Source organism: Nicotiana tomentosiformis, chromosome 10 (assembly GCF_000390325.3).
Source record: "Nicotiana tomentosiformis chromosome 10, ASM39032v3, whole genome shotgun sequence".
Lineage (NCBI taxonomy): Eukaryota > Viridiplantae > Streptophyta > Magnoliopsida > Solanales > Solanaceae > Nicotiana > Nicotiana tomentosiformis.
The window spans coordinates 33,152,589-33,170,330 of NC_090821.1; the positions used below are offsets into that span (position 1 = coordinate 33,152,589).

General features: G+C 37.3%; 2 protein-coding genes across 2 annotated transcripts; one reads left to right on the plus strand and one right to left on the minus strand.

The window, feature by feature from the left end:
- The first annotated feature begins 64 nt into the window (after positions 1-64).
- Positions 65-6,739, plus strand: LOC104097949 (chloroplast sensor kinase, chloroplastic). Its single transcript, XM_009604580.4, has 9 exons — positions 65-595; positions 3,173-3,334; positions 3,414-3,710; positions 4,020-4,085; positions 4,199-4,267; positions 4,413-4,505; positions 4,910-5,103; positions 5,551-5,824; positions 6,060-6,739. The coding sequence occupies exons 1-9, from the start codon at positions 131-133 to the stop codon at positions 6,312-6,314; spliced, it is 1,875 nt and encodes a 624-aa protein (XP_009602875.4). The 5' UTR covers positions 65-130; the 3' UTR covers positions 6,315-6,739.
- Positions 6,740-8,071: 1,332 nt separating this feature from the next.
- Positions 8,072-17,500, minus strand: LOC104097948 (protein PECTIC ARABINOGALACTAN SYNTHESIS-RELATED). The gene is made up of 11 exons (XM_009604579.4): positions 17,031-17,500; positions 15,543-15,593; positions 15,373-15,463; positions 12,780-12,856; positions 12,487-12,575; positions 12,120-12,239; positions 9,804-9,920; positions 9,575-9,718; positions 9,363-9,486; positions 9,078-9,269; positions 8,072-8,788 (listed from the first exon to the last, which is right to left on the minus strand). Exons 1-11 carry the CDS (start codon positions 17,358-17,360, stop codon positions 8,429-8,431), a joined length of 1,695 nt encoding a protein of 564 aa, XP_009602874.1. The 5' UTR covers positions 17,361-17,500; the 3' UTR covers positions 8,072-8,428.
- Positions 17,501-17,742: the final 242 nt, after the last annotated feature.

Below are 17,742 nucleotides of genomic sequence, written 5' to 3' on the forward strand. Positions count from 1 at the left end.
TTTTATGGTGTTTTTGTAAACTCACATTGACCAATAGCGGAATGGCATTGGGCCAATTTCCTCCATGTGTGGACATTGAGCCACACAGCATTCGCATTACAATCATCCATCCGATCTCACAGTAACGAAAATGCTGCTCTCTGCATTTCCTCCGCAGAATCCATTACCATTATCCAATCTCACCCACCCACCTCCACCCCCACCCCCACCCCATCACCACCAACCTACCCTCCTCTTCTCCCCTACCTTCCACAAAGCAGCAATTACAGTTACTCACGCTTCTTCACAGAGACTACCACCACTTGCTCTCACCAATGCTGCCGCTACCTCCTCCACCTATACTTCTCTCCGGCACGTCAGTGGCGCGTGCTCCGACGATGATTCTGACGGCGACGGCGACAGCGACGGTATGGTTTCGTCGGCGTCAGCTGTTGCTGCGGCCATACGGAATGCTTCGACGTCACCGGTGGAGTTCGTTCAGAGGATTGAAAAGGATGACGGAGGCTTGGTATTACCGAGTGCTGATTTCAAGAGACTTTGCGTTGAACAATTCGACCTCTTTCGCCGTATTGTCCATCCTCAGTCTGTTCTTTCCGTAAGTAACATTTACCTTTTGTTCACTGTGTTTTGATTAATGCTTTATTCAGTAGTTCAAAGATAATTTTCTACATCTTTTTTTTTATCACAATAACATTCTAATATTCTAACATGACTATTTAATTTCATTAGCTTAAGAAGCTTTATGTTTAGGTCTTCATGAATTTAAACGGTTCTTACCGTAAGAAACTCTATTTGCTTTTTTGTTTTTGATTAATGCTTCTTCTTCGGAGTAAGATAATTTTCTATATTTTGTATATCTATGTTAATTTGCCTAGCATAAGAAACTTTATGTTTCGATTTTTGTTGCTGGTTGTTCTTTGGCAATTTGTACTGTTTTGAGCTCGTTGTGCCTGTTGTTAGGTCTTCCATTTCCAGAATTAAGCTGCATTAAGGTCTAAGATAAGTGAAACTTCCAGATAAGTTTGTATGGCTTGCCAATTAATGCTATTGCTCCTTTTTCTCTGCTCTTCGAAAATTACATATGGCAACCTGTAGAACTTAGTTCAGTTTGTTTCGCTCTCTGGACAGCGGACTAGCCTTAAGTCTGTCTAGTGGCACTATTATAAGAATGCAACCTGTATATTCTGTTTCTGAGAGTATGAGCTTCCACCAATAGGCATTAGGTAGTGAAGTGGTGCTTAAGTTCCTTTAGGAACTATTCTTTCTTCTCTGAAAATTGATCCGTCTATGCTGCTTCAGTTTAACTGAGCAGTTTCAGTCCGAGGATAAGGAACTCAAATGTAGTTGCATTTTAGAGAAGAAAGGCATCATCTCTAGTCATTGCAACTTCTATCTTTTAGAAAAAAGGAAAGAAATGATGCTCTTGTTAGATTGGGAGATGCTCTTGAGATTATAATCCTCTTTAGTTCTTTGTATCAAATATTGTGATTTGTTACACTCTTTCTTGCTTTGATTTTAGATTAAAAAATGTAGCCTAAATTTTTGGCACATCCAATTTACTTGGAGTAAGATCCAACAGAGTAAAATGATCACAGAGGGCCCACGGGATGAGATGCCATCAACTAGGAAAAATTGGTGGATCCATTGATAGCTTGGTGGTGAAGGTATCTTCTGGCAATACTCTTGAACATACTTTTGCTAGGACTAGGACCCTATCAACTGGTCCTATTTCCAGCATCCTGAATGCTCAGTCCTCTCTCACTAATAAGAATGCACATGGCTTTTGTTCTTTCATTTGCACAAGTGTTCTTTAACCCGTTAGAATACTCTAAAAGTATTAAAGAACAACACAAATCTCCTCACAAAGCAGAGGTTCACTTTCCTTGAACTTTCCCCAAGAAGGCTAGATAGACTGTAACAATGGGTTTGGATGATCAACATAAGCTTTCATTAGGAACAGCATAAATGAGTGTAAGATTGAAAAGAAAAAGGGATGCCTGATGTTAAAATGAATACACCCTGGGACAGCATGGCTGGAACATCACTTTCAGAATAAGACTGAATGATCGGGAATTAGTGGAGAAAATTGCTGATTAAGTTTGGAAGTTTTCCAAGTACATAAAGAGTATGAAGACACCCTTCTTTGGAACAACTGCAAGAATGAGATTTATACTGTCAAGTATGCCTATCCTTTGATCTCAAACACAGGTCAATACGTAGATCGATGGCCATGTAAGAATATATGGAAAGTTAAAGCTCCCTTTAAGGTGGCCTGTTTTTCATGGCTGGTGGAAGAGAAGCCTGCCTAACCCAAGAGAACCTGAAGAGAAGGGGATTCCAGCTCTGTTCTAGGTGCCTGCTCTGTGGCAGAGCTCTGGAAACCAATAGCCATTTGTTTCTACACTTCCCCATCACTAGACAATCGTGGCAACTGTTCCTTAACATTGTGGGCCTCACATAGGCCATGCTTGCAACCACTGTTGATTTCCTAAAAATCTTGGAACAATAATAGAGGTTCTCTGAGGCAGAAGACATGGTGGAGACTGATACCTGCCTGCATTTGGTGGACAGTACGGAAAGAGAGGAACTTAAGAGTTTTTGAAGATAGATACAATTCCCTCCAAGATGCTAAGATGAATTGTATCCTTTTGTTTCATTTTTGGTGTAGAGAAAGTCATGTAGAAAGTAAGAATCTTTGGTAGACATGTTAGGCTTTTTGTAATTAAGGTGGATCATACTTGATCCAACCCTCCATGTACATATGGCTTGCACTGCCTTAGTGCTTTTTATTATTACATTGCTACCAGTCTCGGGAAAAGGTTGAAAAGAAAAAGAGATTTCTAACCATTTTATTACCCTATAACACTAAAATACAGACCAATAAATGAGACCAAGTTATCTATTCTTACTATAATACTTTGTTTAAATTTTATCTCACGATGTATCATTTGATTACTCTAACATCTTCCATGTTTGATTGGACTTCATGTGTTGTGAACATAGGTCTCTAACCTATTTTTCTTTAGGATTTTCAAAATGATAGAAGACCAATAGGACACAACCAAACTAAAGAGAAAAGTACTTCCCCCTCACCTGGCTCTTTTGGAGATATAAGGTTGAAACACTTTTGCCTTTTTAGTTACTTTCCTTGTGCTAATTTAGTGAATTGCAGGTTTATGTAAGACCAGCAGGTAGTTATGTAATGGATCAGCTAGAGTTGCGTCGCATTACTTTACATCCACGTGTTAATGCGACTGATCTTGTGATTCTAACTGGTAACTTTAGCATTCCTGCGGGCTTAAGAGCGACTGAAGCAGCTCTTTCGAGACAAGAGGTACATCAGTTTCTCCTTCAAATTTGTTTTGCACTGAATGTATGACTTTACTGTGTTTGACTAGTCTTATTCATCTTAGGCAGAATTACTTCCTGAGCTTGGAGCTGTGGTGTTCCCTATGGTAAAACACCCATTTATTGTTGGGTTTTTAGTTGCGGAACTCCCAAGAACTGCATTTGATAAGGGTGGGTTTAATGTGAAAGCATGGCCTGGCCAGGAGGAGTTTTATTCCTTGCCTCCTAGCACGGATTTGAAATCGTTGAATATCCAAACTTCAACTGACCACTCCTTTGAGATGTTAAAATTCACAGCTGAGCAAAGATTAAATGCTATAAATATTTCCCGTTCACTTGCAATGGCTTATGTCATGGATCAGGTACGAACACTGATATGAAAAAGGTGCTAAGTATATATTATGTCTCGAATTCAATTAATTCATTTACATCCCTTTATGTATAAATATTTCCTTGAAATATGCAATTACTATAACATCCAAAAACTCGTAATAGTATTATCTAAAAAGTGGCTAAAATATTGACGATATAACACCACTTCTAACTTTTTCGTATTTGTTGCCATGAAATTTCTTCTTTGAGCATTTTGTTATTTAGTTTTCTTGTTTTCTCTTTTTTCCAGTCTTGCACAATAATTTCATTTTAGAATTAACTTATTTTGTCCTTGTCAGAAAGCAATTTTGCTCCAACAGTCCACCTGGCAAAATAATATCAGGATGAGCAATTTGGTTGAGCAAGTAAGATTTGCACTGCGGCTGCACCCATATATGCCATCAATTTAAGGTGGTCGAAATGTACAGCATACAGATTTCAGAACATAATAGATTTTTTATGAATCTTTAATGTGCAGATTCGGGGTTCTCTTTCCAGTATTCGAACTTTGAGTAAGATGTTATCTACTCAGATTAGAAAGAGTGAGGTATGTGGCTCAAGAAATTTACACCCACAACCTTTTCTTTATCCTGCTTCATCTTCTTTTTGCCCCCAAATAATTGTTACTTTTTGTGAGATTTTGATCAATTACTTTTAATGATGGATTAATCTGCACATATGACCTATTGCAGATTTCATATGATATTGTTCAAGACATCTTGGAGCAAGGTGATTGCTTGAGTGATACTCTTAAGGGACTCCAGGATGCTGTTTCCCTAACAAAGGTACTTCACCAACTGCGCCTCACTCTCATTGTTCTTGACTTTTTGTATGTGACTTTGACTGAGAAAGGAAGGAGAAAGATTGAAGCAAGCCTCTTTTTCAGTTTAAAAGAGCTAGAATTTTCTGGGAAACTTGAAAGGGTACAAACTTGAGTCATTCAATACTAAGAGCAAGTTGGGAGTTCCATAAATTCTAGTCATGAACTAAAATCTCTCAACCCTGGAGGATATTAGTAACACTAGAAGATTGAACTTCTCAAACATCAATTAGAATACATTGCAACAGATATAGTTCCACATTAAGAAGGTCCATCTAGAGTTCGTCAGCTCTTGTTGACTTGCCTACAAGTGATTTTGAGAATAACAAAGATAAATTGTTGAATATTATGGGCTTATACATTTTTCAGGCTAATATAATGCGCTATAGTGAAGAAACATTGAAAAAGATGCCTAAATCAACTCATCCTGATCGTGAGTCGGTGAGGTCTCAGTTATCCAGTAGCTTGTCTGAGAAGCTAGAATCTCTCTTTTTAAAATCCAAGGATCTAGAAATGCCAATGCCACCTCTTGCTCTAGCACCTTTACGCCAGGAAGGAATCAGGTAAACTTTTGTTTCTCAAACTTTTTTCGGTTTAGAGACCTACGGATCTGGAAAGTACAAATTGCATTATGTCAACTTCAAAAAATGCTAACGCATACGACAGCATAATAACATACTAAAAAATTTCAATCTTTCCCATTCTCTTTCTTCAGCCATCAACTTACCGAGATTTTTGCTTGATGGCTCTCCTTTCCCTCCTGTTTCTTCCTTAAAGTTGCCCTGTATAGATGCTTCTTCTATTGGTTGACAAGTCTAATGAATACTCACTTAGGCAGCTACGGATGGCTGTTTTTTGTTTTCCTAATTTGATGCCAAATGATGACTTTTGAGTTTTGATTGTGTGCTGTCTTGTGGAACAACTCTTTGGTTTTGGAGATTGTTAATAATTCCTTTTTTTTTCATTTCATTTTTGTTGGTCTTTTTCCTCTTCACCTCTTCGCCCAAAAGACCATGCAATGTTTCTGATGTACTGGTGGATTTGGTGGGAGCAGTGGCGCCTTTAGCACACGAGCAGAGGAGAGCTGTTTTACTTTCTGAGGTTCCGAGATCTTTACAGGTGCCCATTGAAGAGCCTGCTTTACGACAGGCATTGGGTAATCTGATTGAGGGTGCTTTATTGCGTATACAAGCTGGTGGAAAGGTTGAAATTGTTGCCACTGGAGCACCTGCAGGGGGTGCTCTTGTTATTATTGATGATGATGGCCTTGATATGCACTATATGGTAAAGTGTCATGAACTCTATTCTATATCGTGATCATTGAGACAATGCCTTGATACAAAGATGATACATTGTGGGACTTAAAATGAAAATAGGAACTTAATAACAGTAAAGGAATTTATAACTTTGAAAATAGACAGATGATGGGCATTGACATGAACTATATGCTCATGATTGATTTTATCATCTGGCTTGTGTGCTAGTTAGTACTGAAGTATTTTCTCCTCATTTTGTATAGACACAGATGCACTCTCTAGCACCTTTTGGGGCAGATCTATTTTCTGAAGATAAGGTAGAGGATAACATGACATGGAATTTTGTGGCTGGACTAACTGTTTCACGAGAAATATTGGAGAGTTATGGATGTGTCGTGCGGGTGATCTCACCAAGATTAACAGATGCTGCAATTGGAACTGGGGGAACCCGTATAGAACTCTGGTTTCCCTCTTTATCTTCTTCATCTGTCGTAAATGGCCCTTCTCATGAGGATTAACAAATACTGGGAACTCCACTGTCATTTATTCAGTTGTTGAAAGAACATGAAACATACAACAAGGTTCCTGCTTAATCCTCTGCGGATGCTGAGATGGAAAAATCTAAAAGAGCATGTACTTTTCTGATTCATCTAGAGACACAAATCTGCCAAATTACTAACTTCTCCCCTACTGGAATTATGTGGAAGGTATAGCTAATGATACTAGAAGGCTCCTTTTGGGTTTGTCAACCGCTTTCTCTCGTTGTTCAAGCCTTCTACAGAAAAAACAATGCAAGAAGACCCTTTTGTATATATTTTAGCGTAGTAGCTGTTCCCTTTTATGGTCTATTATCTGTTGTGTTGCTCACAACATTGTGATTGACTATGGACCGTTACATGGACAGAATTCGCCAGTTGTATAGATCACTATCAGTATACGTCTACAGATGCTCCAGATGAAACTATTTACATTGCTGGGACTTTTATTGGATAGAAACTAGCAAATACACACGCACATTCTCTCTCTTGATCTCTTAGCAACTTTATGTTAAAAGAAGTGAGCACCCACTATCTTAAAATCTTGGATCCGTCACTGACCACCACCTCTTACAATAGCATTCCAACTAAGGCGTAACCTAGTCTATAATCCAAAACCATCCCAATTTATGAGTAATCAATGATTATACATTTCTAAATCACAACCCCTACTTGTTAATACAAATAACAAACATGACTTCCAATTATACTCCATCAAATAAGAAATGTCAGTGTTCATGAAAAATCCAAAAACAGAATCAAATCGAAAATCAAATCAATTGACAAAAAGAAATAATCAATTTTTTGGTTTGATTTGGTTGACTTGGAATTTTAACCAACTAAATTTAGTTTGGTTTAAATTTTAAGAAATAAATAACCGAAGAAATCTAATCATTATAGTAATACCTTTTTAAAAACGTTTTAATCTCACACACACACACACACACATATATATATATATATATATATATATATATATATATATAAAATTCTTAAAATGTTAGTCTAGCTCTTTGCCTTTATAATAATCTAGTTCTTTATCTTTTATATTCTAATTTAATTAATAATATTATTTTGCTAAGTCCAAAAATCTATTTCATGTTAAATAAAATTAACTTGTCTATGCTATTTAATTCGATTAGCATCAAAATATCTTAGCAAATGTCAGACTTTCTCAAAGAGTAATTGGTTTGATAATGTTATGTTGGAATGTAATCGCCAAAATGTGTGCTTGGTAGTCTCATAAAAACCAACAAAACATCGAAAAACCGACAAAAACCATATTAACTGATTTAGTTTGATTTCAATATTTAAAAAATCGACGTAATTGATTTAATTTCTTTCTTGGGAAAACCATACCCAAATCGGACTAGTTACTAGCACAAGAAAGCACTCTTCAAGTAATGGATCAACCTGAACAACTCAGTTTTGACCCCCACAAAGGGACACAATATTCTTCTCTTCTTTCTTCTTTCTATTTTGATTGTGTTTCCAATGACAGGGAAATATACTGGATAACGATCCCACTATAAAACAATCAAAGATTGGAAATCTCACATGTATATCATTAACCTTAAAGTTAAAACCCTCTAAACAGTGAAATTGTCCACTTGAATACAAATGGAATTTTCTCATTTGGGAGTGGGTGGGGGGTGTAGCTGACTGATTGTTCAAATGAAGACATTTGAGTATCTCGTGATGCATGCACCATATCCCCCCTGGGATGCTTGAAATCTGAGTTGTGTTCAAACGAAATGAAAGACGCTTTTCTATTACTGCAATAATATACATTATATAATGAAACAATTGAGAATAAATTAATATTCCAGAATACAAAACTGCAGTGGTCCGCGCCCAAAGAAAGATCACAACACAGGTGGTCAATGCAGGGTAGCTAGACCACTCCTAAAGGCAGTTTCTGCAACTCTGTGTTAATACTCTTATCCACCCAGAGGCTACATTCCATCCATTATGTAATCCCATGTGCAAATTGCCTTGTAGGCTGTGTTAACGGCAAAAATTTTGCAATTCCCTGTGCACCAGCTCTAGAAGGATGCACTAATTTAGGGCTGTTCTTCACAATAAAGGTTGTTCATTCAGGCTCTACACATGCAATTGCTCAAAGGATTCTCCCAAAGATCATAATTTGGAAACGTTTCTTCAGGTAAACCAGTTCTGGTCTGGTGGGTTACGACAACATCTTCCACAAAGCTAGCCCATCCCATATATGGATCCCCAAGGGATTTGGACATCAGACCCTTGTCCGGTTTAATGGATTTCTGACGATGACCCATGTACCTACGATATCCTATGATCAATTTGGCGAAGTTTCCTCCGTGTGTCATCACAAATACATCAGACTTCAAGCAGACTAGGAAGTCAAGGGCTGCTAAGCTTGTCACATGCTTCCTGAAACCATCCAATTCTGGTTTTGTAGCTAGTTCCTCTTTTGTAACCTATTACAGATCCCAAAATATAATTTTAATCAATATAAAATCACGCAAATCCTTTCACCTGGTACATTAAAGTATGCTGGGTAAAACATGTCTATAGGATTATTGACACTAATTTAAAGGACAAAAGTGAAAATTCCAGAAACTTTCAGGGGTCTCTTACAGAAAATCCTTCCACCCATGTTTCTTTTAAAAGTGGCCATAGTAGTCAACAAGATTAGCTACAAGTAAATATAATCTGAGAAAGATATAGATAAAGGTTCCTTGATCAGAGTTTACGCAAGTAGCTTACAAGATTTGGGAACATGTTCCTCAGCGGTGCCATGCGGTTCTGTCCACCATAGACCTGTCCAGAAGCAACATATATTTGAGTTTCTTTAGGATAACCCATGGCCCGAAGCAGCACAGCTACTTCACCAGGCTCGAGAGGGCATCGTCCTTCCTTGCGCTTTTGCAGGGCCAATGCCCACAAATGAGCACCATCCTGCCAGCCAAACAAACAGAAAAGAAGATAAATATATCACAAATGCATGGTCACTGTCGGCTTTATAGGGATAATGATCATGAGCTAGGTAACCTTAAACCGGCGAGGCCATTCTTTCTTTCTGTATGCAGCCATGAGAGCTTTCTCTGACCTTGTTCCAACAAAATCACAGAATGATAGACCCACCATTCCCTTCTCAAATCTCAGGTGAAGAGCCCTAGTTTGACAAAACATTTTAAGCTCCATTATAAATCAGAAGAAACGATACAGCATGTTTAACAGCAGTTACAAGTACAATAACTCACATGAAAGGATTTGAACTACCAGTGCGGTTTCTCATCCTTGAAACAAGTTGATCAGCCATCTGCTCAATCTCAGGAAGGAACTTCAGAGCATGATAGTTGACCCTGCACCTCAGCCTGTTTATCTCTGGAGGAACATTGTCATACCTGAATGATACAGCGAGTAGTTTATCAGGTCAATACCAGTTAAAGGAAAATCAGGACAATTAGAGGAGTATGGAAATCTAGTTACCCAAGTCGATCGACAAAAGGTTTTAAAGACATTATCTTCTTCTCCTTGATGCGTAGTAAAACATTATCTATGTAGAAGTCTGCTGAAGCGTACTTGGGAATGTTCTTGACTGTACGCCTGGCAGGCATTGTACAAGTTTTAGAAACACAAATGCAAAACGTAACACACTGTTATAAATGAAATAGCAACTATATTCTCATGTTCAGCAACTACTTGGAACAATAAAAATGTTCCTCCTATAAGAATGTAATCTAAGATTGCAAACTTCATCCTATTAGAATGTTTTACACAATGAAGACAAATAATAATTCAACAATCTTGCTTCCCATCTTGTCCTTCATGAAGCAATAAAAGATCTATCAGACAGCGCTGATGGGGTTTCTATATCGTTAGAAAATAAAAGGGCTTTCAGCACAAAGTTGACAAGGTATAACATATTTGATACAAGTGGGCGTTTGGATATAAGAATTGTAAAATTCCAAAAAAAAAGTGAAAAAAAATTTCAAGTGAAAATGGTATTTGAAAATTAGAGTTGTGTTTGGACATGAATATAATTTTGGGTTGTTTTTGAAGTTTTGTGAGTAATCTGAGTGAATTTTGAAAAATAGCTTTTTGGAGTTTTTCAAAAATTCGAAAAATTCCAAATTGCATCTTCAAGTGAAAATTGAAAATTTTATGAAAAAATACTGATTTCGAAAAAAAGTGAAAATTTTTTGAAAAAAAGGGAAAAATTTCTTATGTCCAAACGGGCTCTAAATGTGACGGATGAATTTTGGCTAGAGCTTGAAATTTGATAAAATTACAAGTAGGGCAAAATGTTGTAACATTAGTGCAGTAATATGGTTCATGTAAGATGAGTTTGCGTATCTGACATCTGTTTAAATCAATTACCGATAAATGTAAGATTAAACACCAACAATTATAGTGTACACTAACCATGAAGTGCTCTCTCTCTCTCTCACACACACATGTAAGACTAAACACCAACAATTATAGTGTACAACTAACCATGACGGCATGAAGCCTATTAACTCTCTCTCTCACACAGAATTACATCGTATCAAGAAATCAAAAACTAAAGAAGCCATTTGTGTCATCCCTTGTCATCCTATTACCTACCCCTTCCTGAGAACGGCTTTATTTCAAGAAATCAAATCCTAAAGAAGCCATATGTTTCGACTCCTTGTAATCTAGCCTATCCAATCAATAACTAAAGAAGCCATATATATCATTCATTGACATCTTGTTATACAGCGTATCTTACACTTCCGCAACTCAATTGGGCTCTTGTGAAATTATTTGTTTTTTTATTTATTCATTAATGCAATTATGAAGGCTATTCACAATCTCCCGTCAAGCCCATCCAAATATCTATTCAAACATCTATTATTTCTTTACTTGGAAAGTATTAATGAGACAAGTAATAGCTCTTTTATTTCCTTTTGATTCTCGGTACCTTGAAATATCCTCCTATTTTTACATTCAATGTCATCAGAAAAAAACACAGTGACTAGTTGTCCATGCTGCTTTCAACTCAGTCCTAGGCTTATTCTCCAACTTGCCAATGCCTAACACAGTCTTCAAGTGTGTCCAAACGATATCAGGTAAAGGAGCACGGTACCGCCCAAAGCTGTGAGGCCGCTCTAGAGTTCTCGTGTGATTTATGGTATCAACAAAGCTGATTCATGAGGCCGAGTCCATTTTGGTCATTCTCCTCGTCACTTTGTCTCTTAGACTTCGGCGTAACTGAGATAATTCTAGAAAATCTTGACACAAATCCTGTAGCTGTGGTACCACGGCGATTAGAGAATTTTTTGCTGGGAATAATTACTAATTCGATTTCTCATGGAGAGGCGGATTCTCTTTCTAGAGGCCGTACTAAGGAGCCACGCACTTGAGATCGCACCCAATACATGCAACCATTAAAGCAACATCGATGTTTAACTTGTTACATATACTCTTCACTTACACTAACATACAAATGCCAAATCAAGTGGGTTTTCAAAAGGTACAAGTATTTATATGGAAAGGATCGTTCGAAAACAAAAATCAACTAGAAACCGAATACATCACTATCAGATCCAAATCCATATTCAGTATTTCCTACCTAAGTCAATGTAACATTAGAACTACATCACGATAAAGGCGGCTGGGGATTTTTTATGAGGTAAACTTGAATTTGTAGAGCACCATGTTGATTAAATTTGTCAGGGAATTCATACTTAGGACTAGTTTGAAAAACTATACTTAGAACTGCTACCATGAAAATGAAACTAGCAGCCAAAAATTTAAATGTAAACAAGCAAGGGACCATACCTTATGCTTGTGAACAGCTCTGATTTGTCAGTAAACCACTCTGGGATATCTCGAACAATCCGCACATCATCCTTCAGATAGTTAATAAAATGATCTACATCAAAAATGTCCTCAAATTTCCTGCAAATATTGTTAACTCGTATCAAGAATAATCAATGTCTTACAAATCTTTTGGACAATTCTCACAAAACAATGATTTTTACTCTGGAATGCTTTTTTGCAACAAGTAACTGAATACAATAACCATAAACGTCAATTTTAAATTATATGCAGTTTGACTAAAATCTCGCTATGGCGCAATATAAAATATTTACAACATCCCATCCTTATGAGCAAAGAATAGCTGCTTCAGTCAAATTTCCCTTACGTTTGGTCTTTCCATATCTGATCTTGCTTTAATACTGGCAAAATAAGGGTAGCATTCATAATTTTGGCCACTGCAACAGCATTGCATATCTGCAAAGAAATACACGACTGATCAAAGGGGTACAAATCCTTTGAAAAACACAACAGATTTCATAGATCTACAGATAACCTAGCAATTACAATAGACAGTTTTCAATACATTAACCGACTTGCAAAATAAGAAAAATTAAAACTTAACAGAGACAAATATATAAAGATGGCAGACAAAAGCATAGCATAAGACGTGAACCATACAGCGATCCTTTGCTGGTTTAGACCACCCTCAGCGTGTATGAATATATAACCGTTTGTTGCGTTCTCAGATGGAATATCTGCAAATACCAAGCTATATCACTATTTTGCAAACGAGGAAGAAAAAGGATAAGTGATCAGTTATTCGATTTGGACAAAGTATTCCAACAAGCGCAAGAGGTTTGTAGCCATCAATGATACATCTAACCCAAAGAGAGGTTTGATGAATAAATTTTGGCAAACAAGAGAGTATCAGGCAGAAACCTGTTACACAATTTTTTTCAACTTCTTAAGTAATGCTACCAGTTTCATGAATAGGCAAACCAACTCAGCTTTCCCACTTCTCAATGACACACGACATTCCAAAGCCTATTCGTAGAGTTCCACACCTTTGTATCAAGAATGACCTGCTAATTTACTCTACTCTAAATAGCTGTAATTCATTATAAGAGTTTAGGTGGGAAACAACTAGCATTTCCAGGCTCCAGAATGTAATGATCTAAAGAGAAAAACATAAATGGAAGGCGAGAAGACGAAAAAAGTGCAGATAGATTACTTATACCAAAAAGACATAGATAGATTACTTATACCAAAAAGACATAGATACTACAAAATTTAAAGAAAATTACACAAATACATAAGAGAAACCAAAATAGCAAATAGTACTAATGGACGCCTTAGAAAGATATTATATGCTTATAAAAAAGATAAGACGTTATAGCAATAATGGATAATTAGTTGAGAACACTCTTAACAAAGCAGAGGCGCACATCCAACGATGGGATTATACACAAGATAAGCACTGCTTACAATTTCAATAGATCATGCTGTCTTTTAAATTTGGGCTTTCTGGGTTAGTTGTTACAAGGGACTGTAGAATGTTGTCCAACCTAGGATCCTGAACATCAACCACCAACATAGACTAAAGAAGCTGTCATGCACAATGTTTCCACATTATGCTCCTCAAAGTGTTCAATACAAGACGCTCCCAGGGGTTAGCTTAATTGGCAAAGGTTGAGCGACTTGTGTCTTAGGTCACAGGTTCGAGCCCTGCGAAGCAAACTAACTCTAGCATTTAAGTGGAGAAGGGTAGAGGCGTGGGCTCATCATTCGAGAGTTTCAAAGGCTGCAGTTGGCCCAAAGGGTCAGCTCCAGACGAATTTCTCGGTCATAAAAAAAGTGTTCAATATGAGACAAAAGAAACGGCTTAGGATCCAACTCAATACCAAAACAATAAGGAATAAGCAGGAGCGCTGCGTTTGAAAAGACATGACAAATTGACAAGGGCAGTGCTAGAATACCTTTCAGAAAATGATGCTAGAGGAACTTCCCCTTTCATCAGTGTGAAAGGAAAATGAAAAGCTCACCACTGAGTGCAGTAAAAGCAGAAGGATTCTGCATTTTGTGTAACCACTAATATTAAAATTTGAACACAAAATGGATTGTGAAAAAGCTAATGCTGGTAAGGGCACGGTACAAGGAGGACTTTAGAGCATGGCAAGCAGTTCAAATCACATAGAAAGAAGTGAAACTGGAAGGAAAGGGCTTCCAGCCCAAGAGAAATTTTTTGAAGAAATTGGACCATTTATTAAGATGTCGGGAAGGAGACGGAGGAGTAACTCTTGTTTGAAGACAAAAGAATAGTTGCACGTTAAGGAGTTCAAGATCCAGTATTGGAGGGAGGGATTTTTTTTATAACCGAGAAATCCCTGAAGGCCAGTAGCGCACGGTTAGAAATTCAATGGATAATAGGCCTGCCCCTCTATCCTTCTCCGTTGGAGGGAGGAATATTGCATTATAAACATTTGAATCCATGTGATTTTTAAGAAGAAGGATCTCTCAAAGCTTTACAAGCAGCCCCTCTCTTTTCGGCGGGTTGTTAACAATAGTATTTGAAATCTCACTTACTAACCAAAGGAGGAAGGTTCAACTCATGCACATATCAGCCACAATTTCACTAACCAATATTTTCACACTTAACTCTCTATTAAATCTCTGAATTACCATTGGAGGAACTTTTACTTCTGTCTACTCTTAAAGTTTGATAACTTCTCTGATCACTCCATGAACATCTTAGAAGAGGACTCGTCAAAGTCTAATCCAATTGGCCTAACAAATCAAATTATTAACAACAAAAATAAATTAAATTAGTAACGGCAATATTCTTCAATTGCATAAGATGACACAACTTGCCATTTCTGAACGAAGTTCACCTTTTAGGTTGCATACCTTGTTCTTTTGTCCATTTCAATAATTAAATGACATTTCGGTTCAAACAAGAACATCTGCCACTTTACCTTGCTCTCACTTAAATATCAGGCTTCAGTCAGTTGCAAGGTTCGTCCAATATATTGTTTTTTCTTTTTATCTTTTAAAAGATATTTGTACCTTATACATAAAAGTCGGAGTGTAAACCTAAAAGATCCTTTTCCCTCCTTTTTCCTTGCACCATCACCTCCAGGAAGAGGGGAAAATATGAGGTAACTCCTCTAAACTCATAAACCTAAACAAGAAAGGAGTATATGTACCAAATTCCCCGACCGGAAGATATGACAAGGCAAACATACAGATCTAGATTTAAAGAGCATAAGAATACCTGATATCAGTCCCTCACGTCGCTCCGCACAAGGCTTCCATGAGGTTGTTGATGAATAAGGATTCTCCCACAAGGAAGGAGACTCTTTCACCTGATTAAAGTAGACAGATTGGACGTTGACTATATTAGGATGTAGTAGCAGACAACAAGTAACTCTTTCAAGAACTCACCCGTGGACACTGAAGAGTTATACCATCCTTCTTGCACAAATATGGGGCATTCTACAAAGAAAAATAACATAAACAATGCTTTAAAAACTGAAATTGCTAGAATCAAAGAACATTAAATAGGAAAGTACATCACACATTCTCTCAACAATATTTAGTTTAACCAAATCAAAAAGACATCGTAGCAACTGCACAAAACAATTAATAGTCCCGATGACGAACTCTTTAATCTAGAAAAGCACTCTATCTAATCTAATTCATATCATAAACCTTCCCTTTTATTTCAGATTATATGCATGAAATCTATAACCTATTTCATACTTATGGGAAAAGAACTATTAATGTGGAAAGAGGTAGCTACGCACGTAACCGTTGACAGCTGAGGCTGAAAACTATGTGCTTCAATTTACGTATAAAAAAGAACTATGAGCTTTAATTATCACCACCCTCAAGAACATCGTTAAAAAGCAAACATCAAAACAGATGAGGGGTAAACTATCCGTAGCCGGAGAAGCATAGCCAATCATCCTCCAAATCCCAGGTTCTTTTAAGTTTAACATTCTCTCATCTTCTGACATGTGATGAAGCTAATGATGGTAAACAAACCAACCGTGAGATAAATACAAGGTTTACTAATAGAGAGCATTCCCAGTATCCAGATTTAGCTGCATCAATCTGGTCACTCCAATATGCACTACTCAGAACAAACTATTATATTAACTACATTTCCATTCCGAAGATAGAACTGTTAATTCCATATGATTTCTCTCCTCTTGATAGGAATACGAGATGTCAAATTTAGCAAATCTAATTTAGGATCTTCAAGTACTTAATATTAACTAATTATTCGTACATATAAAATCAGAAGTAACAAGCTTTTTGTTCATATGATTCAATACCACAAACGAAATCTTTTATATGATGAATGTCAAGGAAGAAAGATGCTTAAACGGTCGATTGATATCAGAGATAATATAAAGCAAACTCCAGCTATATGACATGTTAGTGTTCATATAAGAACAACTATAAAAGATTGGCTCGCAATTACCAAATTATGGAATTACTTAAACATACTATGGAAGTTAAGGTCTTAACTTGACCAATATTCATCAAAAGGAATTCCCCTATTATCTCTAGTCGATGCACATTTTCTCTGGTAAACATTTATTGGACGTCAAAGTCCTAACTTGACCAACAGTGATCAAAATCACTTCCTATTATCTCTAGTCGCTTCAAATTGACTAATCATTAAAAAGTCAGCTGTATGAATTCTCTATCCCATTCCGTTCTATTCAGACTCATTCATTACAATACTGGTAAGTAATTTGTCAATCAAGGCAAAACACGTGTTCTCTAAAATACACACACTTTCGCTATATCTCACGCTTGGTTCCTACCCGAACCTAATGTGAGCCTTATCCAAACTAGAACAGTATATATGACTATGCGTGTGAGAGTGTTTGTTTTGAAATTGATAGAATGAAGGCTTACCAATCGATGAACGACAGAGGAAATGGCGACGAGGAGCGAAAGTATGATAAAGACGAGCAGAAAAAGCGAGATCTTTGAATTGTGAGGATGAGACCTCGAGTCATCGGGGAAGAAGAAAGGGAAAAGAGGTTGAAGATATGAAGAGAAGAGTGAACGGAACCGATCTCGAGGATAATAACGGCCACGGTAATCGTCATCGTCATCGTCAACGTTAGGAGCCCCGTTGTTGTCAGGAACCAAAGGAGATGAAGAAGCAACGACGTCGTCTCGCTTCCTAGGTGACGCCGTTACTCGGTTTCCGATCGAGCTTGAGTGGCGTAGCTCCGCCATTGCTCGCTTCGGACTGAACGCCAGTTTGCTTCGCCGGTCGCCGGCGAGCAGTTAACTTTAACAGAGTAAATGAGAATGTTCTAGAATTTGGCTCCGGCAAACGGCGATGGCTCTTGGGTTGTTCAGTTACTGTGTGTGTGTGTGTGAGAGAGAGAGAGAGAGAGAGAGAGAGAGAGAGAGAGAGTGTGTGTGTGTGTTCAGAGTTCCAGATCGGTGATCTCTTGCCTTCTTTTTTTCTTTTTCTTTTTTCCAAAACTTCTTACCTTGTTAGAAGAGTGTGTGTTTTGACGGGTAAATGTTTCACATAAAGTCCTTGATATTTAGAAAAGTGAGATCTAACCCCTTAAATGTGGAGAAGTTGCAGAAATGCTCATTTAATCAT

Bases quoted from the DNA above. Each gene is read 5' to 3' on its own strand.
- LOC104097949 (XM_009604580.4), top strand. From the start codon at position 131: ATGCTGCTCTCTGCATTTCCTCCGCAGAATCCATTACCATTATCCAAT. The intron at 596-3,172 runs GTAAGTAACATT...AGTGAATTGCAG, and splicing joins ATCCTCAGTCTGTTCTTTCC to GTTTATGTAAGACCAGCAGG. The intron at 3,335-3,413 runs GTACATCAGTTT...TATTCATCTTAG, and splicing joins CAGCTCTTTCGAGACAAGAG to GCAGAATTACTTCCTGAGCT.
- LOC104097948 (XM_009604579.4), bottom strand. From the start codon at position 17,360: ATGGCGGAGCTACGCCACTCAAGCTCGATCGGAAACCGAGTAACGGCG. The intron at 15,594-17,030 runs GTAAGCCTTCAT...TTTTCTTTGTAG, and splicing joins CCTCTGTCGTTCATCGATTG to AATGCCCCATATTTGTGCAA. The intron at 9,719-9,803 runs GTAACTAGATTT...TGTATCATTCAG, and splicing joins CCTTTTGTCGATCGACTTGG to GTATGACAATGTTCCTCCAG.